This window comes from Heptranchias perlo, chromosome 15 (genome assembly GCF_035084215.1).
Source record: "Heptranchias perlo isolate sHepPer1 chromosome 15, sHepPer1.hap1, whole genome shotgun sequence".
Taxonomy (NCBI): domain Eukaryota; kingdom Metazoa; phylum Chordata; class Chondrichthyes; order Hexanchiformes; family Hexanchidae; genus Heptranchias; species Heptranchias perlo.
In genome coordinates, this window is record NC_090339.1 from 45660122 (window position 1) to 45686918 (window position 26797).

Below are 26797 nucleotides of genomic sequence, written 5' to 3' on the forward strand. Positions count from 1 at the left end.
TGGGGGTCTTCTGTTTGAAGCCCTTTTGTGAAGATATTGGAATACATTTAGATTCATTAATGGAGGATTTCTTCCCAATGTGGGGATTGAGGAGGAAAAACACACAAATTTGGCTTCCAAGGAATTGTTTGTTCACATGATGTTGGATCTGTGAGTCCAGCATCCTAGCACAAATTTAACAAAATAATGTGCTTACATCGATAGCCTTAATTGTTTTTGGGGAGATATTTTTTTCTTTTCATGAAGATCAGTGAGCCTTGAGCACTTTGCTATAAAATATACCACATGTAGCATCTGAGTTTACAATGCATAGTGTCTTTGCAACTTGTTATTTTTCTTGTATTTTCTATCAATTCCTCCCTCCCCTCCCCTGCTTCTCTTCCTCTCCTAAATTTTCATTCAATGCCTATAAAACTTTCATCTCGGGCTTTTAGAAAGATTGATACATTGGAAACTAATTCCTATATATATTATTGTTCTGTTGGACACGTTGCAACTTTTTTCATTCATGATATTCCAGAATTCAAATTCTTCAGTTACTGCAAAGATTTAAATAAGTAATTTCAGAGATAGAATCTAGGTGAGGTAGCTTCGGGTTCAAAATCTAGGAGGAGCGATCTAGCGCTGGGTTTCAGTTACAAAACAACTTCCAACTTTTGTTCAAGTTTAGAAACAATCACTGGCTAAATAAATAAAAAATATTTTAAGAAATAAACCTTTCATTTCCAATAACCTTTTCATTTAAAGATCTGACAAAACCCAAACACCTTATATAACATTTAGAGCAGCTTCGTAGAAAAGTTATGTGGTAATTACATCCAAGCATTCAGAATCCAGACACAGGTGGGGACCACAATTCTCTGGGTAAGGTGTGGCTGCCCAACAGCTGAGAATATGGGATTGAACCATGCAGAAAAAGACTGCACTCTAAAAGTAATTGATTCTGTAAAGTGTTATGAGATGTTTTGATGTGATGAGGTGCTATGTGATTGAAAGTATTTTATCTCTTTTTACAAACCAGGTAGCTCCAACTTTGATCCCTGATCTATGCTGAGCTAAATAATCTCAGCCAGAGTGGCAGAAGGGATATACAACTGGCCTCAGTGTTTAGGGCTCAGGAGGAGAAAAAAAATCAGCCTGGCTGCCAGCACCTTTACGCTGTGGCTGGCCTCCGATACCCAGTCCAGATCAGACTCCCCATCTAAGCCAGGGAATCTGCCAAATGATCACAAGGCCAAAAATTCAGACAGGGTCATGGTATATTTTTGTGGTGGCCAGAAGTTCCACCATGCCAAAGATGTGTCCCAATTGCATTAAAGCGGATAATCTAAGCTGTGACGTTCCCCTCACAGTTAACTAGCCTACCCACATTGATTAAGCTTACATGTGAAGAATAGTCACTTTGCAAGATATTGGAGTGCTGCCAGTCCCACAGAGAGAATATTGAGAAAGAGAAGCAGAAGGAGGAATAATAATGTGCAATGTCACAGCACCACAATGGGTTTCCCAAAAGGGAACTGCGGTATCATGTGAGTTCCCCTTTCGAAGAAGTGGTTTTTTACTATTAGGCAAATACCAAAGTCAGATTTTAGTGTCATTTATGAATAGAGACTTCCTCCTTAACACAGTCACCTCCTCCTTTAATCATCATCAAAATGTCCTGTTTCTAATTTTCTGTGTGTGCATTCGCATGAGTATTTTATTCTTTCTATGGCCTGGATTTTAACTGTGATTGGTTTCTGGCGGGAAACCGCACTAGTGAGTTAATTTCCTGCCTGCCTGCAGCAGAATGAGACCCGGCCGATTTTAACTCGCTGCCGCTTCGCACTCAAACTGCCTAGTTAAAATTGCAGTCAGGTCCCAGTGACATCATCAGGACCCTGCATGCATATTAAAAAGGTCCCTGCGGCTTTGGATGGGCATTCTTGCTATCTGTTCAGTTGGGTAGGCTAAAATTGTGATCAATTAGTCTCTGGCAGCTTCAGGGCGGGTAAGTAACTTGGGTGATTTTAACTGCCCAGCCACCCAGTTACCACCAGATAGGTAGGGTTAAAATCACCCACTATGTCTGTCTGCCTCTCACTCTGCCCTCTGAGTGTATACTTTCAAATGGGCATGCATGCATCCGTGTGCTTTTGTCTTTGTCACTGTATATGCCTGTTTCTCTCACTTTCTGTCCCTCTGTATGTGTCTCTCTCTCTGTCTCTTTGCTTGCTTGTATCTTCTTATGTACACCTCTCAGTCAATATTTCTGTCCCTCTGTATATCTGTCCCTTTGTGTGTGCTTCTGTCTCTGTGTATATGTGTCCTTTGTAATGTTTATCCCTTCCTTATGTAAATGAAGTAATTATGGGACATCTGCCAGTTAGAATGAGTGATGTTCAGCTTCCACCTAATGTTGAAAATTTGCTCCACAGCCTGAACCTCCTTTTTGAGCTATATAAAACAAGATCCCCCTCACAAACACAACAGCAAACCACCATAGGAGATAGTTGCAAGCTGACTTAATAGGAAAGTAGGAGTACAACCCTGTCTTTTCTCAAGCGCCATAAGAACACCAATCCAATGCAACTCACCCCAAGACAAGATTGGACAGTCCCAGCTCTCACTCAACCCCACCAATAGCAGCCACCAAGAAGACTCTCTGAACCTGAAGCCTGTAACATTCTTCCTATTGATAATTTTATTGAAAAAGAGTGCAAACAGGAAACCTTGATTTTTACCCACAACCATAGTTTTGCTATTAACTTGTGGGCTTTCAACCATCCCCACGCTTGTGTCAGTCAGCTCCTGCAAATGCCGTCTAACCAAAATTTATAACAAACTGCACCAATATATTAAACAGAATAAAATTTAAGAAAAAACTGACCTACCCAATTTGGTCATGTATTCTGTATTTAATGTGGAAGCTTCACTGCACTCACATATAGTAGGAACAGTAATTCCCCCCTTTTTTCAACAAATCATTTATTGCAAATAATTCATTTTAATTTCTTCTGAAGAAAAAATAAATTATGTGATTACTGCTCTTTAGAGAAATAATTATGATTATTAGTCTTCATGCTCTCAAAGCGCAGAAGAAATGTAATTAAGAATGAAACTGAAAATCTGGGAAGTGAATCATATTTCTTAAGATTTCAGAAAGCCCAAATTTAAAAATACAAAATCTGAATTTTGAGGGATTAAGGACGGATGGAAAATTGAAGTGTAGCTTTCAAAAGTCTATCACAGATTCACCCTAATCACTGTGTAGAATTCCCCTGGGTCCCCTCCAGTCAGGTTCACACCTCAAGAAATGGATAAATCAGCCAATCATGCTCTGATGATCATTTTCACACTGCACAAACCGCTAACAAGTTTCTTGTGCACAGGCCATTAAACACAGCTGTGCAGTGAGAAAATCAAATCGCTCAACCAATGGCTGCTTGCACTATACGCAAATCCTGGTTATCAACAGTAATTTCTAGTAGCTTAATTACAAAGCTAGGTGGAAAAGCAAGTTGTGATGAGGACACAAAGTGACTGCAAAGAGATATTGACAGGTTAAGCGAATGGGCAAAAATTTGGCAGATGGAATATAATGTGGGAAAATGTGAAGTCATCCACTTTGGGAGGAAAAATAAAAAAGCAAAATATTATTTGAATGGAGAAATACTACAAAATGCTGTGGTACAGAGGGATCTGGGTGTCCTCGTACATGAAACACAAAAAGTCAACATACATGTGCAGCAGGTAATCCTGAAGGCAAACGGAATATTGGCCTTTATTTCTAGGGGGACGGAGTATAAAAGCAGGGAAGTCATGCTACAACTGTACAGGGTGCTGGTGAGACCAAACCTGGAGTACTGCGTACAGTTCTGGTGCCCTTATTTAAGGAAGGACATACTTGCATTGGAGGCAGTTCAGAGAATGTTCACTAGGTTGATTCTGGGTATGGAAGGGTTGTCTTGTGAGGGGAGATTGAATAGGTTGGGTCTATTTCTTTTGTCTTTATAAGGGGCAAAATAATGAAATTGGCCAACAGCAGATTTTGAGCCCTTTCCACAAGCAGTAAAACCTGTTACTGCCCGCACAAGCACGAGAAAAATATTTTCATGACCGGTTCGAATCAAAACGAATCAAATTATAACTTCCAAAGACATTACAAAAGATATATCTGCCTTTCACCAAAGCTCTATGATTGCTTTTAAAAATGTATCTGATTGAAAGTGACTAAACAATGTATAGAAATGTCCAGGTAGCAAATACCAGAGCAGGCCTGCTGTAAATCACACCACTCAAAGTTCTGGTCTATCTCTCTCTTTTGCTGTCTTCATTTCTTAAATATTGCAGCAGTACCTCCACGGTGGAGATTTTTGAATAGGCAGTGCAGGCTCTTGAACAGGCTGCAAAGGATTTTTGCTTCTTTCCAAAACAACTTCAATCAGACACCTATCAAACAAAAAAATGCACAATTAAATAGATATTTTAATATTTTTAAAATGTATTTTTTGTTGGGCTTAATCTGGTTGGTGCAGTTGGTGAATGCAAAACAGGTGCCATACTGAGTCATATTCGAGCTAAAAATTCTGATGTGAACGAATGGTCCTGCTGGTGTGAAGTGAATGAGCAGGGGCTTGGAATTTGCAACATTTTCTACACCTGATTCCCTGCTCTCTGCATAATGTGCAAAAACTTAATTTAAATGCAAATGCAAATAGCTGCATAACAGAGCTGCATACAAAATCTTAATTTTATTCAGAGTGAGCAGATTATGCTCAGCCTACCCATTCGTAATGTGCGTTAAAGGCTAGTCAAGGTGTGGCCTTTCAGGAAGTGTTCTTTTTAAAGCTGATCTGCTCCATTTATGGTTGCTGCAATTTGATTAAAGTATTGGATATTGCTTTCAAGACTCTTCTCTCCTTGCATTTGTTATATTGAGTTATATCATGTCTATAGCACAGAAACAGGACATTCGGCCCAACTGGTCTATGCTGGCATTTATGCTCGACACAAGCCTCCTCCCATCCCTCTTCATCTAACTCTATCAGCATACCCTTCTATTCCCTTCTCCCTCATGTGCTTATCTAGCTTACCCTTAAATACAGCAATGCTATTCGCCTCAACTATTCCCTGTGGTAGCGGGTTCCACATTCTTATCACTCTTTGGGTAAAGAAGTTTCTCCTGAATTCCCTATTGGATTTATTAGTGACTATCTTGTATTTATGACCTCTAGTTTTGGACTCCCCACAAGTGGAAACATTTTCTCTACGTCTACCCTATCAAACCCTTTCATTATCTTAAAGCCATCTATCAGGTCACCCCTCAGCCTTCTCTTTTCTAGAGAAAAGAGCCCCAGCCTGTTCAGCCTTTCCTGTTAAGTATGTTGGAAGAAGAAGACCAAAGAAAAGATGCTAGGAAGATCCATTTGCACCAAAGGCAGACTGCCTGCATCTGTCATTATCCAAGGAACTATAAATCCAGGTACAGCTACCTGGCAAAATCAGAGGAGATCTGCCATCACAGGCTCAGGTTCAACAGCTGCAGGCCTTTAAATAATTGCTTCAGCGAAAGAAATCCCACCTCCCAGTGACAGCTCGCAGCCTGGGGAGTTTTGCAGTGAATACATATTGAAGCCTAAATGTGGAAAAAGCTGTACTGAAGCAGTTGGGTAAATGGCTTGTTGTGTACCATTCCCACCCCAGGAGCACCCAGTTCAATCCTCAGCCTGAGTCTCAGCCAGTGTGGTAATGGAGGACTACAACTGGTCTCAGTATCCCTGGACTAGGGAGGGGAAAAAATCAGCCATTGTTTCTTATCGATATTCAGTGAACCCAAGAAAGAGGAAACTGTAACAATTCATTCCTAGAAAGAAAACTCAACAGACCCGACATCCAGTCTGAATTAATTGAGAATTTAGATGACAGTGTGTTTGCAAAGCAACATGTCAAACTTGAGTTGGAGAAAAAAGAAGAAAAAAGTGGGATATTCAGTAGACAAACATAGCTGCAGTGTTTATAAATGCTCAGGATTCCTGTCCTTTTCCTTGAACCAAATTATGTGGAACCTCTGGTAATTACCGTTGGAAGATGCATGTATGTGGAAGTCAGATTAGTCTCTGCTGCAGTGCCCTCTCATATTGACTAGCCTCAAACTCTATATCTATGCTCACAATTGAAAAATGAACATTTAGGCAAGGTACAAAAAGGATATTGGTCCCATGGAATTGTACCGCAGCGTAAGTCCACAACAGGTGAGGAAGGGAAAAATGAAAAGAAAGACTTGCATTTATATAGCGCCTTTCACGACCTCAGGACCTCTCAAAGCACTTTACAGCCAATTAAGTACTTTTGAAGTGTAGTCACTGTTGTAATGTAGGAAACGGTAAGAAAGTTGGAAAATAAAATGGAAAAAAACATTTTCACAAAAACAAAAATGATGGCATCCAGCTTCTTTAGATTGTTATACACACGTTTCATTTGCCACTTTTCTCAGCAGTCTTTGAGCCTCTCACTCTCATATGCCAGTTACATTACACATTGTATCACATTACCTGACAGACTCTTCCACTTGTTCGTTCCTTTTGACAGAAATCTCTTTCCAACACACAAAGTCATAGTCGCTGCACAACTGGTCTACTGCAGCCTTCGTCATTGCCCACTCTGATAAATCACACTAAAAAAACAATATTTTTGCAGTGTTATAAAAATGAAGTCTCAATATAAAGCCAATATATCTCAACTATCATATTCTTTCCCAGGACCTAAAAACTGTGGAACTACTTAACTCCCTCAGCCTCCCCTTCCTCCAGTAATTGACAGGTACGACCTGATCACTACTTCTTGATGTAGCTCATCTTCTCTCCTACTCTTTTCAATCTTGATGGTATCCTGAACCATGGGCCTTAGCCCTTCACTTAGGTTTCACAATGATAAAAGAATTCTATATCATTCAAAATGGAAATTTGGTCAATAATTCAGCTTTTGACAAATTACCACTAGTTTGCCTTTAGCACAGTGACTGATTTGAGGTAACACTCAAGTAGTTACTAAATAGTAAGACAAATAATTGAGGAGTGGGGAGACCTCAAGTATATTCAGATACTGTTACCAACATTTTGACAATGATATTCTCTCAGTACAGTTAGAAAAGACACAAGGAAAGGGATAGAAAAGATTGTGCAGAGGTACAAGGGGCAGAAATAAGAAAAGAAATGAAGGCCCCAGTGACAAGTCTCCCAGTAGCTCAGTTGATAAAGGGAGGAAGGTGTCAGGATCCATTCCCTAATCTATGTTGAGATAGCCGATCTCAGCCAGCATATTGGTTCAGACTGCTACAACTGGTCTCAAATGCCTTTGGACCAGGGAGGGGATAAATCAGATGGTCCCCATTTCTGATAACTATTTAGTGGCTCCTGCTGCAAAGTGCACACATGTGGACATCATGTGAGGAAAGAATTTGGGTTAGTTGTGATGCCTGCATGATGGAATAGCCTGCATATACTCACTGTCTAGTCACATACATGAAGACTGGCCACTTGGCTGAGATATCAGGGAGCTACCAATGCCCTAGCGAGAGTCAGGGTCTTCAGGATAAAAAAAGGGAATAAAACTAGAAAAAGTGAAAACCCCTGTGAGGGGCCAATCAAAAGAACTTGGTCTGAGAGATACTCTCATTGCTGCAAGTGGGCATTCGGATTTGTTCATGTTCAAGAAACAATTGGATATGGTTCTAGTAAGAAAACTGAATGAGTGATATTGTGCAAAGGTTGGGGTTGATCTATGAAAATGGGAAGGTTTGTTTGGTCCTAATAGTCTTTCCTGTTCCTAAAATGTCTTAAGTTCTTAGCTTCAAATTATGAGTATTATTCTGCTCTGATCTTGTGCCCAGTGGATTGAGATTGCCAGCAGAGAGAGGAGAATTTCACCCATCAATCCAGGCTCAAATCAAATCCAGACTCCAGAGTGGAAGGAATAATCCATTACATGCTCCAATCCCTTCATTCTTCACCTAACTTTAAACATTCAGCTTGTGACTTTAAGGAAGTGTGTTTCTTTAAACTTTTGTAAACAATTTTACAACACCAAGTTATAGTCCAACAAATTTATTTTAAATTCCACAAGCTTTCGGAGGCTTCCTCCTTCCTCAGATGGTGTGGAAATGAAATTTTCGAATCCTTCGCATTTGAAAATCACAGAACATTTCCACACCACCTGAGGAAGGAGGAAGCCTCCGACAGCTTGTGGAATTTAAAATAAATTTGTTGGACTATAACTTGGTGTTGTAAAATTGTTTACAATTGTCAACCCCAGTCCATCACCGGCATCTCCACATCTTTAAACTTTGTCATACCAGGGCCCATTATAACATTCAGTTTTCTCCTGTCCCAAAATAGCCCCTAATGTGTGAACCCCTATGATAAACACACAGCTGTACACAGAGACCTTCACTAATTATAGCAAACAAATCGACATGGATAAAAAATTATATTCACTGCCTATGAGAAGGCTGATCTCAAACCAGACTTACTTCCCACTGATACCTAGATGGGCTGATAAGATGGCGTCCACAGAGAAGTGCCAGCACTGTTCAGCTGCTCCATGTGCCTGCACATGAAAGAACAAACCTCACATGATAATCCCAGGTAAGTTCATTTCCATAACTTTGTGGCATTTCTGCTGTGCTTTTTATGACGCACCGGGAGCACAAAGGCCATATTGTTGGGCAGCCAGGCATCTTCCGGGTGGAGGAGGTGCAGAGGCAATAGAGGAGGCATTGGTACCAAGAGGCCAGGGGTGCTAGGACAAGCAAAGGATATGGATGGAAGAACTTTTTTAAAATTTTGTATGGTGGCTTTGTATGGCTGGTGTAGTGCTCAGGCACACCAACTGCATTATGAGGACGATGCCACATTTAAAAAGAAACTGGGGTCATAATGAGCCCATCATACAACTGTTGTGCTGGCTCCCAGCCAACTTTGCTCTCACAACCCATATGGATGCACAATGACCTTTAGCACATTGGGTGCCTGCCATCGTCTTATTGGCTCCAAAGGGAATTATGGATTAAATTATTTGAGATTCACATATTCTTCACTCAGATCTACCTTTTTATTAAAACTAGTGAAGACGGGTAATTCAGCTCCATTATTCCTTAATTAAGTACTACCTGAAGTACTCCTAGATTCAGTTCAGGTACCATACCTTATTAGCGAGAAGGATACAAGGAATTGGCAATCCATCTTCACCCCATACTTCTGAATCCACTGCTTCTTTTAGCATCTTACAAAATTGAAAGGATTTTTCAGAAGTCACATCAAACATAATTATACAGGCTGCAACATTCTTGTAAAAAGCTCTGGTCATCTTCAGTACGTCTTCCTGTCCTAACAATTAGAAAGGGACAAGTTAAAAGACAACTATTCGTTCACTATATTCACTGCTGTTATGATGCCACTAGCCAAAGCTCAGCTTTAAGCTACACATTTCCAGTTAATTATGCCGCCCAACATTTAGCTGGAACCAAAATCTCCAGTGAGGTTTTGTTTTATTCGTTCATGGGATGTGGGAGTCACTGGCAAGGCCAGCATTTATTGCCCACTCCTAATTGTCCTTGAGAAGGTGGTGGTGAGCCGCCTTCTTGAACCACTAGAGTCCGTGGGGTGAAGGTTCTCCCACAGTGCTGTTAGGAAGGGAGTTCCAGGATTTTGACCCAGCGACAATGAAGGAACAGCGATATAGTTCCAAGTCGGGATGGTGTGTGTCTTGGAGGGGAACGGTGTTGTTCCCATGTGCCTGCTGCCCTTGTCCTTCTAGGTGGTAGAGGTCGCGGGTTTGGGAGGTGCTGTCGAACAAGCCTTGGCGAGTTGCTGCAGTGCATCCTGTAAATGGTATACACTGCAGTCATGGTGCACCGGTGGTGAATGGAATGAATGTTTAGGGTGGTGGGTGGGGTACCAATCAAGTGGGCTGCTTTGTCCTGGATGGTGTCGAGCTTCTTGAGTGTTGTTAGAACTGCACTCATCCAGGCAAGTGGAGAGTATTCCATCACACTCCTGACCTGTACATTGTAGATGGTGTAAAGGCTCTGGGGAGTCAGGAGGTGAGTCACTTGCTGCAGAATACCCAGCCTCTGACCTGCTTTTGTAGCCACAGTATTTATGTGGCTGGTCCAGTTAAGTTTCTGGACAATGGTGGTCCCCAGGATATTGATGGTGGAGGATTCGACGACGGTAATGCCGTTGAATGTCAAGGGAAGGTGGTTAGACTCTCTCTTGTTTGAGGTGGTCATTGCCTGGCACTTGTCTGGTGTGAATGTTATTTGCCACTTATCAGCCCAAGCCTGGATGTTGTCCAGGTCATGCTGCTTCATTATCTGAGGGGTTGCGAATGGAACTGAACACTGCAATCATCGGCGAATATCCCCGTTTCTGACCTTATGATGGAGGGAAGGTCATTGATGAAGCAGCTGAAGATGGTTGGGCCAAGGACACTGCCCTGAGGAACTCCTGCAGCAATGTCCTGGGGCTGAGATGATTGGCCTCCAACAACTACTACCATCTTTCTTTGTTCTAGGTATGACTCCAGCCACTGGAGAGTTTTCCCCCTGATTCCCATTGACTTCAATTTTATTAGGGCTCCTTGGTGCCACACTCACTCAAATGCTACCTTGATATCAAGGGCAGTCACTTTCACCTCACCTCTGGAATTCAGCTCTTTTGTCCATGTTTGGACCAAGGCTGTAATGAGGTCTGGAGCCGAGTGTTCCTGGCGGAACCCAAACTGAGCATCAGTGAGCAGGTTATTAGTGAGTAAGTGCCGCTTGATAGCACTGTCGACAACACCTTCCATCACTTTGCTGATTATTAAGAGTAGACTGATGGGGCGGTGATTGGCCGGATTGGATTTGTCCTGCTTTTTGTGGACAGGACATACCTGGGCAATTTTCCACATTGTCGGGTAGATGCCAGTGTTATAGCTGTACTGGTCATTGGTGAATCAGCCAAATCTCAAATGACAAAGATTTTCATGCTACTAAAATTTTAATTCTTGCATACAGCGATGGCTTGGTTGATAAATGCACTGACGTTCAGACCAAAAAAGTCCTAGGTTTGATCTATGGTGTATGGTGAGCTAGCTGATTCCAGCTGGAACAGCAACAAGGTGGGGGCCAAAGAGCACAAAAAATCATCCAGGGCTTCCTGCTTCTGATTGGAAAATATGTGCAGGTGTTGGATGAGGACAGGATCAGGCTCAACTGTAATACATAGATACATAGAAAATAGGAGCAAGAGAAGGCCATTCAGCCCTTCGGGCCTGCTCCGCCATTAAAAATGATCATGGCTGATCATCCAACTCAGTACCCTGTTCCCGCTTTTTCCCCATATCCCTTGATCCCTTTAGCATTAAGAAATATACCTATCTCCTTCCTGAATACGTCTAATGACTTGGCCTCCACTGCCTTCTGTGGTATAGAATTCCACATGTTCACCACCCTCTGGGTGAAGAAATTTCTCCTCATCTCGGTTCTAAATGGCATACCCCATATCCTGAGACTGTGACCCCTGGTTCTGGACTCCCCAGCCATCGGGAACATCCTCCCTGCATCTAGTATGTCTAGTCCTGTTAGAATTTTATATGTTTCGATGAGATCACCTCTCATTCTTCTAAACTCTAGTGAATACAGGCCTAGTCGACCCAATCTCTCCTCATGTCAGTCCTGCTGTCCCAGGAATCAGTCTGGTAAACCTTCTTTGCGCTCCCTCCATGGCAAGGATATCCTTCCTCAGATAAGGAGACCAAAACTGCACACAATACTCCAGATGTGGTCTCACCAAGGCCCTGTATAACTGCAGTAAGACATCCCTGCTCCTATACTCAAATCCTCTTGCAATGAAGGCCAACATACCATTCGCCTTCCTAACTGCTTGCTGCACCTGAATGCTCGCTTCCAGTGACTGGTGTACAAGGACACCCAGGTCTCGTTGCACCTCCCCTTTTCCCAATCTATCACCATTCAGATAATAATCTGTCTTTCTGTATTTACAACCAAAGTGGATAACCTCACATTTATCCACGTTATACTGTATCTGCCATGTTCTTGCCCACTCACCCAACTTGTCTAAATCTTTGCATCCTCCTCACAGCTCACATTCCACCCCAGCTTTGTGTCGTCTGCAAACTTGGAAATGTTACATTTAGTTCCCTCATCCAAATCATCGATATATATTGTGAATAGCTGGGGCCCAAGCACTGATCCCTGCAGTGCCCCACTAGTCACTGCCTGCCACCCGGAAAAAGACCCGTTTATTCCTACTCTGTTTCCTGTCTGTCAACCAATTCTCAATCCATGCCAGTATATTCCCCCCAATTCAATGTGCTTTAATTTTGCACACTAACCTCTTGTGTGGGACCTTATCAAAAGCCTTCTGAAAATCCAAGTACACCACATCCACTGGTTCTCCCCTATCTATTCTACTAGTTACACCGTCAAAAAACTCCAGTAGATTTGTTAAGCATGATTTCCCTTTCATAAACCCATGCTGACTTTGTCCAATCCCGTTAATGCCCTCCAAGTGTTCTGTTATCACATCTTTTTTAATGGACTCTAGCATTTTCCTCACTACTGATGTTAGGCTAACTGGTCTGTAATTCCCTGTTTTTTCTCTCCCTCCTTTTTTAAATAGTGGGGTTACATTTGCCACCCTCCAATCTGTAGGAACTGTTCCAAAGTCTATGGAATGCCCTGCATGGTAAAATTCCCTGCCAGCCTCACTTTTTGGGTTCCCACAAGACGAATGGAAACTTGGCCAAGGTATCGGAAGGTAACCAGTGCCTGTGGAACCATACTTCAGCATAAGACAGGGTCTTCAGGATAGAAGGGGAGAAAACTTGGGGGGAAAACATAATTCTTGGAAGACTGTACAGAAGTGCAGGGCACCAGTGTGCCAACCTACTGTACCATCAATGATAGGGCATGGATTTCCCCCATGTTCCCTTACAATTACAGACAAACCTTGGAGGAGGTGGGTAAAACAGAGGCTAGGAGTTATCCTACAGTGATTAAAGGTAAAAAGATAAATCAAAGTGTGGGTGTACAGATGGCTACAAAGTGGCATGGGGAGAAGTTCTGGGGCAGCTATGAAACAGCCGATTGAGGGAGTACTATCAACATAGCAGTTCTAGAAGAAGGCCTACCATCACATTCTCAGATCAACTAGGGATGGGCAATGAATGTGGCCTTGCCAGGGTTGCCCACATCCCAAGATCAAGTTTTTAGAAATCGGGAGAATCTAAAGCATGGCACAGCAAGAATCCAACCAAGGAAAAAAAATCGCCTTCCCAGCTGCTTACTTACTAATGCAGAAATCATTCACTCCAAATCATTTCTTGAAAAAAAATCAATCTTTTCCAACTCACACGGCCATTAATCTCTGGGGAAAATAACAATGTGGTGAATTTTCACCCTACTCATCTGGCGGCAACTGGGCAAGTAAGCAGTTTAAATCCACCGGGAGACTTACACGCAAATGTCCCACCCAGATCCCGCCGTTTCTGATCTTTACCTTAATTTCTGGACAGGCATCTGCCGAAAGACAGCAGGACCCTTCTTTAAATATGAAATCATTGGGACCCAACTGCAATTTTAACTCCGACCTGTGTAGGGAAGCTGCTATGGCTTTTCCCGCCAGGTGAAGACCTATCAGAAGAGGATCGGAAGCAGAAGAGGCCATTCAAGGTAATTTTTTATGTTCCTCTGTGGGACCAGGATGAGCAGGAATGCTCCTCCAGACCCCGCAAGGAAAGTTTAGGCCTCCCGTGCCCTGAACTCCTCCCCTTCAATCGAACATTGTTCTTCCTGAGACTATTTTTAGAACAAACAATTTTTTATGCTTTTATTCAGTGTGTTAAAATAATAGATACGGTGATCTTACCTTGTATATCCCAGAACTGCAACCTCACAATTTCATGGTTTGACCATTGAATGGTTTTTATTGCAAAGTCCACTGCAATAAAAAAAGATTAAGTCAGAGATTATTATAAAATGTAACTTTCAATCCTCATCTACTTTAACCTCCCCCACAATACCATTCGTCTCTTCACATGTCACAATATATCCCATATCACAATATATCCCATTTAGAATAAAATTTTATTTTATATTAAGAACATAATGCAGAGGGTTTATAGAACATCAAGTAGCTATTGAGGCAGAGACTATAACATCATTTAAAAAAATGGAAAGTATTTGAAAAGGAAGAATGCAAAAGGACATGGGGCATAAAGCAGGGAAATATGATTAGAATAGACAGGTCCAGTTGAAGACCCAGCACCGGCATTGGCACGATCGGTTGAATGACCTCCTTCTGTGCTCTATTTTTGATGATTCTATATTCTTTTATATTCTTACCTTTTTTCTCTTTGGGTCCACATTTTGATCAGACTTCTTGTTTTCTATAGGGAGGGTGGGACAAGCAGCGGCATTGACATCTCCATTTAAATATTACATAGAGGGTAGTCTACATGCTGGGGCATGTCACAGACACTGTATCATGTAGGGCTTGAAAGAATGCTGTTACTGTGAGAATTATACTCAAGCCCATCAAGCTAACTTATCAGGGGCAATCAAGACTATGTATTGTCAGTATCATTTCAACCCGAGTATGGATTACTACCATGAAACATGCTCCAGCTTGTGTTATTCTTTATATGACATAGAGATGTTCCATTTTTGACAAGTCTTTTTTTTTAACTTGCTGGGTATGTTGATGGTCAGAAGATTCCCATAATCAGATCTTGTGATTTGACCAGGGATTTACTTCACTTTATTTACAGTAGAATAACATCCCGTTTCTATAGGCAGTACAACATAATATGAAACATGGACATACTTGCAATTTGCCACTCTCTCTAATATCAGTCTTATGGATCTATTATTGAGGCACAGGAGTCTACAAAATGATGAGGTGAAGGTCAATGATAGCCCCCTTGATTTATCATTGCAACTCTCAGTGAGGTTGGAGCAGTTACAAGCTGATCTTTCTCTTGCCACGGTGGTCAATTTTAACACCTTGGGTGCAGATCTCCTTTGACATTTGAATTCAAATCCCATCATGGGCAGCTGTGAAATTGAATTCAACAAATCTGGTAATTTGTGATCTAACACCAGGAAAAATGACCATGAAATTTGTCGGATTGTGATAAAAACCCAACTGGTTCACTGATGTCCTCTAAGGAAGGGAACTTTCCACCCCTACCCAGTCTGGCCTACACGTGACTCCAGTCCACATTACGTAGTTGACTCTTAGTACCCTCAGGACAACTAGGGATGGGCAATAAATACAGCCTTGCCAGTGTCGCCCACAGCCCAAGAACAAATTTTTTAAAATGCAAATGGAGGGCCCTCTTCACTGGCCAGCTCGTCCTCCAGCCAACCGACTGTCCAGTTTATTTATTACGCCTGACAGATTGATCTAGAGAGGCTAAGTGGCTTTTATGAACTCATATTTCTTTTGGTGAATTAGCAGGGTCAGGAATGTCAGTGATGGAGACTAGCGCATTACTTCAACTTTTTGTACAAAGTGTCAAGTTCTCCCAAGTTGGGTGTATCACAGGCCAGATATAAAGTAATAATCCTTTTACTTTAAAGATCTTTGGTATCCAGTCTTGGAAAAGCTGTACAACATTGTACATTGTCTATTGTCCCTGATTCACATTTATCACCTGGCACCATAAGCCATGCAGTACTGATTCAGTGCATTTAGCTACACAGTACAAGGATAAGGTAATCTAACATCCGTTTACAAGACCCATAAAAAAGGGGTCCCCTAAGCTGTCAGCACTCCAAAAGCCACACCCTTTACATTTGAGAATGCCAAAAAGCAGGAGAATCTCGCATTTGCAAACAACACTCACTTAACATAAAACAGCCTTAAAGCTTCCCCCACTCCAGCTGAATAGTGTACCTTAATTCCAACCTCATAGCAGCATCTGCAGAGTTCTAGAAGCAGGTGTCCTGTTTGTCTACTCTTTTGGCTATACTTGACATGTGGGCAGAGATACAAAGATCAACAAAGGGTCACAAAACAGATAGTAAGAGCTACAAAAAGAGATTATGAAAAGAAACTCGCAAGGGATAGCAAAACCAATACGAAGAACTTTTATAGTTATATTAGGAAAAAGAGGGTGGTCAGGAGCAATGTTGGCCCCTTAAAAACTGAAAGTGGGGATATTGTCATTGACAATGGGGAAATGGCGGACATGTTGAACAATTACTTTGCGTCAGTATTTACAGTAGAAAAAGAGGATAGCATGCCGGAAATCGCAAGAAAACTAATATTAATCAGGGACAGAGACTCGATAAAATTAACATAAGTAAAGCAACAGTAATGAAGAAAATAACAGCACTAAAGAGTGACAAATCCCCAGGACCAGATGGTTTCCATCCCAGGGTTTTAAAGGAAGTAGGTGAGCACATTGCAGATGCCTCCAGCTCCGAAATACGGTTAGCCAGTAGCTGCAGCTGGACACACTTCCTGCACACATGGTCGCCAGGGACACTGGTAGTGTCCATGACTTCCCACATAGTGCAGGAGGAGCATATCACGGGTGTGAGCTCTGCTGCCATGACTTGCCTTAGACTCTCAGACTCTCCTCCCGCTCTCGGTCTCTCCTTTTATACTGTGCTCACCTCTCTGACTCTCCTGCCTCACCTGTGACGTCGCACAGTAGTTGTCTCTTGTTGCAGGTCTGCTGCTGCTTTTATTCCCCAATCTCAGTCTTCTGCTGCTCAGGTCCACTTAAAAGTTAGGAAAAGCAAGGCAAAGCAGCACCTCCTTCCCCCACTTCACCGATCTCCCTCACTCACCAAACTCTCAGCAGAGCACTCTGTGTTGGCCGCACTCCGTGCTGGTTGCACTGACAGGCCCCTGTATTTCTACAGTTTGTGACTCAGATGAGTCAGGCCTGCCCCACCTTCAGGAACCAGATTAATCTAGCTAACCAATTAAATTACTACAGAACTCTCTCTGCTGAAGCCTGACAGAAACTTAAAAATTTAAACTTTAAAATTGAACTTAAACAGTTGAAAGCAATATACACTAGATTTTAAAGAGATTAACCCTTAAACTCCCACACTTACCAAACTCTCAACAATTCACTCTCTTCTTTAGCCAGTATGTAGCAAGCCCAACAAGAGATGGGGCAGTTCTGGACTTGGTTTTAGGGAATGAAGCTGGGCAGATGGAAGGAGCATCAGTAGAAGAGCATTTTGGTGGTAGTGATCATAATTCAGTTAGGTTTAGAGTAATGTAAAGAATCTTACAACACCAGGTTATAGTCCAACAATTTTATTTGAAAATCACAAGCTTTCGGAGGCTTTCTCCTTCGTCAGGTGAATGTAACATTCACCTGACGAAGGAGAAAGCCTCCGAAAGCTTGTGATTTTCAAATAAAATTGTTGGACTATAACCTGGTGTTGTAAGATTCTTTACATTTGTCAACCCCAGTCCATCACCGGCATCTCCACATCAGATTTAGAGTAGTTATGGAAAAGGACAAAGATAGAATAGGAGTAAAAGTTTTCAACTGGGAAAAGGCCAATTTTACTAAGCTGAGAAGTGATTCAGTAAAAGTGGACTGGAAACAGCTACTTGAAAGTAAATCAGTGTCAGAGCAGTGGGAGGCATTCAAGAAGGAGATAGTGAGGGTTCAGAGCAGATATGTTCCCACAAAGAAAAAGGGTGGAACTCCCAAATCTAGAGCCCCCTGGATATCAAGGAGCATACAGGCAAAAAAGGGAAGCTAATGTCAGATACCGCGAGCTCAGTACTGCAGAAAGCCTAGAGGAATATAGAAATTGCAGGGGTGAAATTAAAAAGGAAATTGGAAAGCAAAATGAGGGCATGAATGAATTTTTGCAAGTAAAATCAAATAAAACCCAAAGATGTTTTATAAATACATAAAGAGCAAGAGGATAACTAAGGAAAGAGTAGGGCCTATTAGAGACCAAAAAGGTAACCTATGTGTGGAGGCGGAAGATGTGGGTATGGTTCTTAATAAATACTTTGCGTCTGTTTCCACAAAAGAGGGGGACGATGCAGACATTGTAGTTAATGAGGAGGAGTATGAAATATTGGAAGGGATAAACATAGTGAGAGAGGAAGGGGTTTAGCATCTTTGAAAGTAGATAAATTGCCAGGCCTGGATGAAATGTATCCCAGACTGTTAAGAGAAGTAAGGAAGGAATTAGTGAAGGCTCTGACCATCATTTTCCAATCTTCTCTGGTTACAGGCATGGTGCCGGAGGACTGGAGGAGTGCTGAAATTGTACCATTGTTTAAAAAGGGAGAACGGGATAAACCGAGTAATTACAGGCCAGTCAGCCTAACCTCGGCGGTGGGCAAATTATCGGAAATAATTCTGAGGGACAGTATTATTCGTCATTTGGAAAGGCACGGATTAATCAAGGACAGTCAGCATGGATTTGTTAAGGGAAGGTCACGACTGACTAACTTGATTGAATTTTTTGAGGAGGTAACAAGGGGGGTCGATGATGGTAGTGTATTTGATGTAGTCTACATGGATTTTAGCAAGACTTTTGACAAGGTCCCACATGGAAGAATGATTGGTCAGAAAATTAAAAGCCCATGGGATCCAAGGGAAAGTGGCAAGTTGGATCCAAAATTGGCTCAGTGGCAGGAAGCAAAGGATAATGGTCGACGGGTGTTTTTGTGACTGGAAGGCAATTTCCAGTGTAGGTTTCAGTACTAGGTCCCATGCTTTTTGTGGTATATATTAATGATTTGGACTTAAATGTAGGGGGCATGATTAAGAAGTTTGCAGATGATACAAGAATTGATAGTGAAGAGGAAAGCTGTAGACTGCAGGAAGATATCAATGGACTGGTCAGGTGGGCAGAAAAGTGGCGAATGGAATTCAATCCAGAGAAGTGTGAGGTAATGCATTTGGGGAGGGCAAACAAGGCAAGGGAATACACAATAAATGGGAGGATACTGAGAGGTGTAGAGGAAGTGAGGGACCTTGGAGTGCATGTCCACAGATCACTGAAGGTAGCAGGACAGGTAGATAAGGTGGTTAAGAAGGCACACGGGATACTTTCCTTTATTAGCCGAGGCATAGACTATAAGAGCAGGGAGGTTATGCTAGAGCTGTATAAAACACTAGTTAGGCCACAGCTTGAGTATTGCGTACAGTTCTGGTCACCACATTACAGGAAGGATGTAATTGCACTAGAGAGGGTACAAAGGAGATTTACGAGGATGTTGCCAGGACTGGAGAATTTTAGCAATGAGGAAAGATTGGATAGGCTGGGGTTGTTTTCTTTGGAACAGAGGAAGCTGGGGGGAGATTTAATTGAGGTGTATAAAATTATGAGGGGCCTAGATAGAGTGGATAGGAAGGACCTATTTCCCTTCGAAGAGGGGTCAATAACCAGGGGGAATAGCTTTGAAATAATTGGTAGAAGGATTAGAGGGGAGCTGAGGAAAATCTTTTTCACCCAGAGGGTTGTAAAGATCTGGAACTCACTGCTTGGAAGGGTAGTAGAGGCAGAAACCCTCTTTGCATTTAAAAGGTGTTTGGGCATGCACTTGAAGTGCTGCAACCTACAAGGCTACAGACCAAGAGCTGGAAAGTGGGATTAAGCTGGATGGCCCTTTCTCGGCCGGCACAGAAGCGATGGGCCGAATGGCCTCCTTCTGTGCCATAAATTTCTATGATTCTAGTTGTTGACCTTCACCATAGCAAGAGCAAAGCAAAATAATTCGCAAGAACTCAGCCTTCTACCTCACATCATACTTCTGTGTGGCCTAACTGCAGACCTATCCCTGCACATCTGCGTGTCCTCTCAGCCAATGTTCAGGGAATGCGGTTTAAATAGATATCAGTGGAAGATACATCAGGTCAGTCACTTACCTGAATTATTTTCTCCCCTACCCCTTTTCTCCTTCTGTTATCTCCATGCATCATCCTTAACTGAGGCTACTTACCTGGTCTCAGGACTCTGGCAATACTGCTGTAGCACGAGCTCTATATGAAGTGTGTGAGAGTGGCTTCAAATTCCCTCCCTTTGTATTTTTTGGGAACGGTGGTTAAATTGAATTGAAACACTCAGCAACAGAATTCTAGCCTTGGCTCAGTGGTAGCACTCTAAACTCTGATTCAGAAGATTGTGGCCCATTCTAGAGCCTCACTCCAGAGCCCCACTCCAGAGATTTGAATACATAATCTAAGCCGGCACTTTGGTGTAGCAATGAGGACTGTTGGAGATGCTGTTTTTTAGATGAGACATTAAACCGAGGCCCTGTCTGCCCTTTCATATGGATGTAAAAGATTCCATGGCACGATTCAAAGAAGAACAGGGAAGTTCTCCCAGTGTCCTGGCCAACATTAATCCTTCAACCAACACCTAAAACAGATGATCTGGTCATTTATTTAATTGTTGTTTGTGGGACCTTGCTGTGCACAAATTGGCTGCTGTGTTCTCTAAAGTACAACACTTCAAAAGTACTTCATTGACTGTAAAGCACTTTGAGATGTCCTGAGGTTGTGAAGAGCACTATATAAATGAAAGGTCTTTCTTTCTTCAGCACCATTATCCTATCTCTTCGATTACCACTGCAGATTAAGAGTCAGTTTTGTGCTAATGGAGACAGACCTCACATGTATTGCGCAGCAAGGAGTGAAACAGTTCTATGGGAGTTAAACTGGTTAACCCGTAAAACCAGCGCGGGGGTCACGGTGCGCAATTAACCTGTGCCCGGTCGTTGAGATGCAGGCAGTATGTAAGATTCGTGCTGCTTGACAATCTGCATGATTGCTGTGTGCAGCCAGCGCTACCTGCGCTGTTGAGTGGCTGCACGCACCATCAGGGGGCCCGATATGGGGCGCAGCCAGCACTACTTAAAGGCAGCCTGCGCCTCTTAAAGGGGAGCTGCACTGTCAATTCAATCGGTGGTGAAAGAAAAATCTAATGGCTGGACCTGCGAGACAGCATTCACCAGGGTTCTTGAATGATGCACCAGAGGCCTTGCTGGACAAGGTGGCCACACGAAGGGCCATCCTGTATCCACAGGGTGACAGGAGGCCCTCCAGACACCAGCTGTGGAGGCAATGGAAGGAAATAGCGCTGGAAGTGAATGCCAGGAGCATTGCTCCACGCGTGCAGATGCAGTGCAGGAAAACGTTCAATGATTTGACACAAGTGGTCAAGGTGAGTGAATTCAAGTGTCAATTGGTACATCCTACTAACTGCACCACTGCTCCACGCAGGACAACCCCCATCACCCACCCACCAACAAATGCTTTCCATCCATACGCAACGCTGCACTTTAGATGCTGCATCTCACTTCACTCTTGAAAGTCACACACCCACAATTCACAGGTCACACACACTGGCAGCTATTCAACCATGGCAGCCACATCACCCAAACACTGACACACTTCTCTCTGTCTTGCAGGAGAAGGTGGCGCATAACACCTGGCAGCAGCAAAGGCCTGGGGGAGGACAGGCATGCTTACACCTGCTCACCCCCCAGGAGGAGACCATGCTGGGGATCATTGGGCGGGCCGTCGCTGCAGCCGTGGCCACTGGCAGCGCTGGAGGTCTCGACAATAAGGGTCTCTACATACCTAATCCTCCTTTTCTTTCCCACATCTCCTTTATCCCACAATCTTTTCTGACTCACATGCTGCAGATGGTGTCAGCACTCACGTCTTACTCACTCCTATCCCCACTCCACAACTCAACCCATCTCCCTTTGTCACTGGAGATACCCAAGAACTAGAGCCGGCACCGTCCGAGGTGGAGGAGGAGGAAGAAGACAGTGATAATGAAGCCACAATCACTTGATCTGAGACTCACAGACACCAGCTCAGAGACTGACACTACGTGTAGTGTAGAGGCTAGGTTAGAGGAGGGATCTGCATGTGGTGAGACACCGGGCACTAGTGCGCAGGAGCTGGGGCAGGGGGAATGGATACCACAGGTGCCAGCTCGCGGAGGACGAGGTCCCTCACTAGTTCTGCTGCAGAGGAGTCAGATGATGACTTCGATGGGCCAGGCTACAGAAGAAGGCTGATGGGCGTACACAGCCAAATGCTTGGTGCACTGGAAAGCCTGCCAGGAAGCCTGCACACAATGTCAAGGGGCATGGAGGAGTCCACCTCGAACTTGGCACAGGGCTTTGTGCAGATCTTGGAGCCCATCCTTTCCCACATGGAGCGGGTGGTCACCTCCATCAGCACACCTGTGGAACCCACCACGGTGCAGCATCTGATGACCGATGTCACGGCTTCCATTGCATCACAAACGAAATGTGGAAAAACCTTTTTTTATGCAGCGAGTGGTTAGGATCTGGAATGCGCTGCCTGAAAGGGTGGTGGAAGCAGGGTCAATTATAGCTTTCAAAAAGGAATTAGATAGGTACCTGAAGGAGAAAAATTTGCAGGGCTATGGGGAAAGAGCGGGGGAGTGGGACTAGCTGGATTACTCTTCCAGAGAGCCGGCACAGGCTCGATGGGCTGAATGGCTTTCTTCTGTGCCATAACCATTCTATGATTCTACAAACTTCTGCCATCCAAGGTCTGACTGCTGCCTTCGGAGCTCAGATTGCTGCTATCGTGGCTGTGGGTTCCAATATGGAACGGAGCTTCCAGAGCGTCACAACAGCCCAGCAATCTGTTCTCCAGCAGATCATCAGGATGCTGAGGTGCTGCCCCGTGCGAGTGGCAGTGTCCCCATGGCAGTCTGACCTGCTGTCCTCTCTCAGGATGACAGCATTCCTGCTCCCACCCCTGCCACTCCTCCAATGCCCTTACTGTTGCCTGTCAGCCAGCCAGGCCAGACTGCTGCAGCCCATGCCGAGATGACGCAGTCTGAAGCTGGGCTCTCCTGTCCCAGAGCTGCTCGAGGTCGTCCTCCACGGCCATCTGCACGCTCCTCAGTTGAAGGTCAGCAGCATTCCACCACCCATGCTCCAGCCACTGGGGATGCACCTTGTAGGAGCACTAGGAAAGAAAAAGGCACACGAGCGACAGGCACTAAAGGAATGCACAAGTGTGAATAGTGTAATGTTGTATACATGATTTCATAAGTTAGTTTATAAACTTGTATTTGAAGTCACAGTTAGTGGTGGTTTTTATTTATGCGATGAGCTGCGGGAGGAAGCAATGTGTAATCACAAGGAGGACGATTGGATGGTCATGCGGGAGAGGAAAGGTGAGGAATGTAGGACTGTTGGTGACTTGGGAGGTGTTGTTGAGGTTACTGATATCGCTCATGAATAAGGTGAGCACGCAGCGCCCTTGCAGACAGGGCATGTGCACCTTGTTGCCTCCTTGCCTCTTTCTCCACTTCCTTCTCCATCACTTCCCCCTCCTCCTCCTCCTCCGCTTCTTCCTTCTCTTCTTCCTCTTCCTCTGCGTCTGGCTCAGGGTCTTGCCGGATAGGCGGTGGCAAGGGCTGTCCTCTCATAAGGGGAAGGTTTTACATCATGCAGCATACAACGACGAGTCTTGACACCCACTCAGCTGAGTACTGCAGGGCTCCTCTGAATGGTCCAGGCAGCGGAAGTGTTGCTTTAAGACGCCTATGGTGTGCTCGATGACACTTCATGTGGCCGGATGGCTACTTCCTAACCAGAGTCATGAGCCACCTCATGAAGGGCTAGCCCTTGTCGCCCAGTAACCAGCCTTTGACTTGCCATGCTGGTTGTAAGATAGGTGGGACGTTGGACTGCCACAGAATGAGGGAATCATGACTGCTGCCAGGGTAGCGGGCATTGACCTGCATGATGCACTGCATGTGGTCGCACAGCAGCTGCACATTGATGGCTGAGTTGTGATGTGGAGCATGCATGGCAATATGCATGCAGTCAATGGCACTCTGCAACATGGGGAAGCCTGCAATGCGAGCAAACCCTCGTGCTCGCTCATTCTGCTTCTTTCTGTCAAGAGGAAACATTATGAATCTGTTGCACAGCTTGTACAGAGACTCCGTAACCTCTCTTATGCAGCAGTGCACTGCAAACTATGAGATGTTGCTTATATCACCAGCAGCAGCCTGAAAGGATCCAGAGGCGTAAAAGTTTAGTGCCACAGTTACCTTCACAGTCACAGGCAATGCTGACCTTGCCCTGCTCTGAGGCTGCAGTTGTGGCTGCAGCAGTTGACAAATCTCCGTCATGACCTTTTTCGTGAACTGCAGCTGTCGGATGCACTGATCTTCGCTCAGGTTGAAGTAAGAGAACTGGTCCCTGTAGGCCCTCATTGGATACGGCCTCTTGTTCAGTGCCCTGCGCCTCCTCCTTCTCCTCGCGGCTTGACCTGCTTTGCGTGGCCTATCTGCATGCTCCCAGTCATGTTCAATGCCCAGCTGGAGCCCTAGCATGGTTGGCAGAAACCTTGTTCAGCACACTGTTTTAAATACCACTAACAGTAATGCAGGACCTGCAAGGCCACTCTCTATATAATATTGCAACTTTCTCCAAGTATAGGAAGATTCAACAAACACGTACAATTGTACTAGCAGCCAGAAGCAATAATCCAGCATCTAACCTGCAACACCTGCATGATCCCTTTAAATAGCGCTGGTGGGGAGTCCTCTAGGACGTCTGTTTAGCTGTGCATGGTTAAAACAGTGCATTGGCAGGAGTGTTGAGTTCCAAAATCGCATCGGTCCCTTTTAATCAGCATTGCACACTGATCCATGGCATATTTTCTCTACTTTACATGGTGCCTGCATTCATTATTTGCGCGTGTGCAAACGCCTTTACCAAGTGTGCACGCGCATTCCAGATGCCATTTTGAGTCCTTAGGAGACCGTGTAGCTCCTACACAACAGGCGCTATGTGGCCCAATTTATAACCCGATAACTTTTACTGGTTATTCAGTAGTTTCGCTGACACTAAGCAGTATAGGTAAAATCTGCCGGAGTTCAAGTAAGAATTAAAAAAAGGCTAAATACCCTTCATACCAGATTTCATATTTTTTTCATTCTTTAATTTTCAATCCACATTTGTTCTCCTCTTCTGAACATTTTATTTCCCTCATTGGGGTACAGTTCTATGGATGGCAGCCACCATCCAGTACCTCACTAAAATTGGTACTATTTGCATGAGTCTTGATAGTGAGTACTGTGAGGCTATTCAACTGTGGAGGTATCACAGCCAAGCCTGATTCTGTCCTCACTTGTCACTTAACATGCTAGAAATCAGGGTAACTAGATTGCAATCAAGAGCAGGAACCCAGGTTTCATATTTCCCTTCTCTTGCCCAGGGCACTGCAAACAGTTGTAACGTCCCTACCGATGTCCTGGCTGAGGTCAGCCAATTCAGCACAGACCAGAGAATCAAAGCTGGACCTTCCTATTCCATATAGCACAAATTCCATTTTATCTACTGCTGAGCAAGACTCTGGCCTCCACTTGGTCCCGTTCTCCCCCCACTCCCCACAGTGGCACAGTTGAGTTTGGAACTCCGCCACGTGAAGAAATCACAGTGCAAGCCAATGTCCTACCATTTCTTTGAAAAGTGTAGCAGCTTTCCAAAGCACAGAATCAAAAACATATACAAAGTTACAAGCACAAGAACGAAGCAATACTCACCTCCGAGAGTAGCTTTGTAATGTTCCATGAAACAGCCTCTGATGTAACACTGAATGAAAGATGTTTTGCCCACCATGACTCGCCCAATCACGATCACCTTAAACAAATGCTCATTTCTGTTTGACACTGGATCAGACATTCCCAAAACATTAATGTTCGATTTGTTACACTGTGATGGAACCAACTTTCACTCGGCAAGGTTTTGCTGTAAACAAGGTAACATAATGGTAGCCTGTTTTATTTGTAGTTTTCTACAGTTCAGCTTTGAATGGAGTTTTACAGGAAATGGACTTTGAAACGCCCTCTGATGTAATAGCACCAAAAATATAACTAGAATTACCCACAAATAACAAAAAGCCCAGCACATGAATTAGGATGGGTGGATTTCTTCATTTGAGGTCTTCCAGATAACAGCTGACTGGAGCATGACAGAAAGCCTAATGTCTGTCCACGTGTCTTGCAGTTTGAGTGTCGATGCGCCATAGTTGCCTTTGGTTGAAGAGTGATTTTACTGAATTTAGGATACTGCCACATTGAAATTTGACTGCTTCCTAATCTCACAGGCAATGGTTTGCGTGTTAGTGTAACTGGGAAGTTAGATCATACTCAAGTTAACTAGTTAATTCCCTTTTTTTTTATTCGTTCACGGGATGTGAGCTGCCTTCTTGAACCGCTGCAGTCCGTGTGGTGACGGTTCTCCCACAGTGCTGTTAGGAAGGGAGTTCCAGGATTTTGACCCAGCGACAATGAAGGAACAGCGATATATTTCCAAGTCGGGATGGTGTGTGACTTGGAGGGGAACGTGCAGGTGGTGTTGTTCCCATGCGCCTGCTGCCCTTGTCCTTCTAGGTGGTAGAGGTCGCGGGTTTGGGAGGTGCTGTCGAAGAAGCCTTGGCGAGTTGCTGCAGTGCATCCTGTGGATGGTGCACACTGCAGCCACAGTGCGCCGGTGGTGAAGGGAGTGAATGTTTAGGGTGGTGGATGGGGTGCCAATCAAGCGGGCTGCTTTATCTTGGATGGTGTCGAGCTTCTTGAGTGTTGTTGGAGCTGCACTCATCCAGGCAAGTGGAGAGTATTCCATCACACTCCTGACTTGTGCCTTGTAGATGGTGGAAAGGCTTTGGGGAGTCAGGAGGTGAGTCACTCGCTGCAGAATACCCAGCCTCTGACCTGCTCTCGTAGCCACAGTATTTA

The 26797-nt window shown here is 44.0% G+C and overlaps 1 protein-coding gene across 1 annotated transcript; it reads right to left on the reverse strand.

The window, feature by feature from the left end:
• Positions 1-3410: 3410 nt before the first annotated feature.
• Positions 3411-25860, reverse strand: LOC137332806 (ras-related protein Rab-7L1-like). The gene is made up of 6 exons (XM_067996742.1): positions 25604-25860; positions 13914-13985; positions 9184-9365; positions 6534-6655; positions 4339-4431; positions 3411-3522 (listed from the first exon to the last, which is right to left on the reverse strand). The coding sequence occupies exons 1-6, from the start codon at positions 25740-25742 to the stop codon at positions 3411-3413; spliced, it is 720 nt and encodes a 239-aa protein (XP_067852843.1). The 5' UTR covers positions 25743-25860.
• Between the last annotated feature and the right edge of the window lie 937 nt (positions 25861-26797).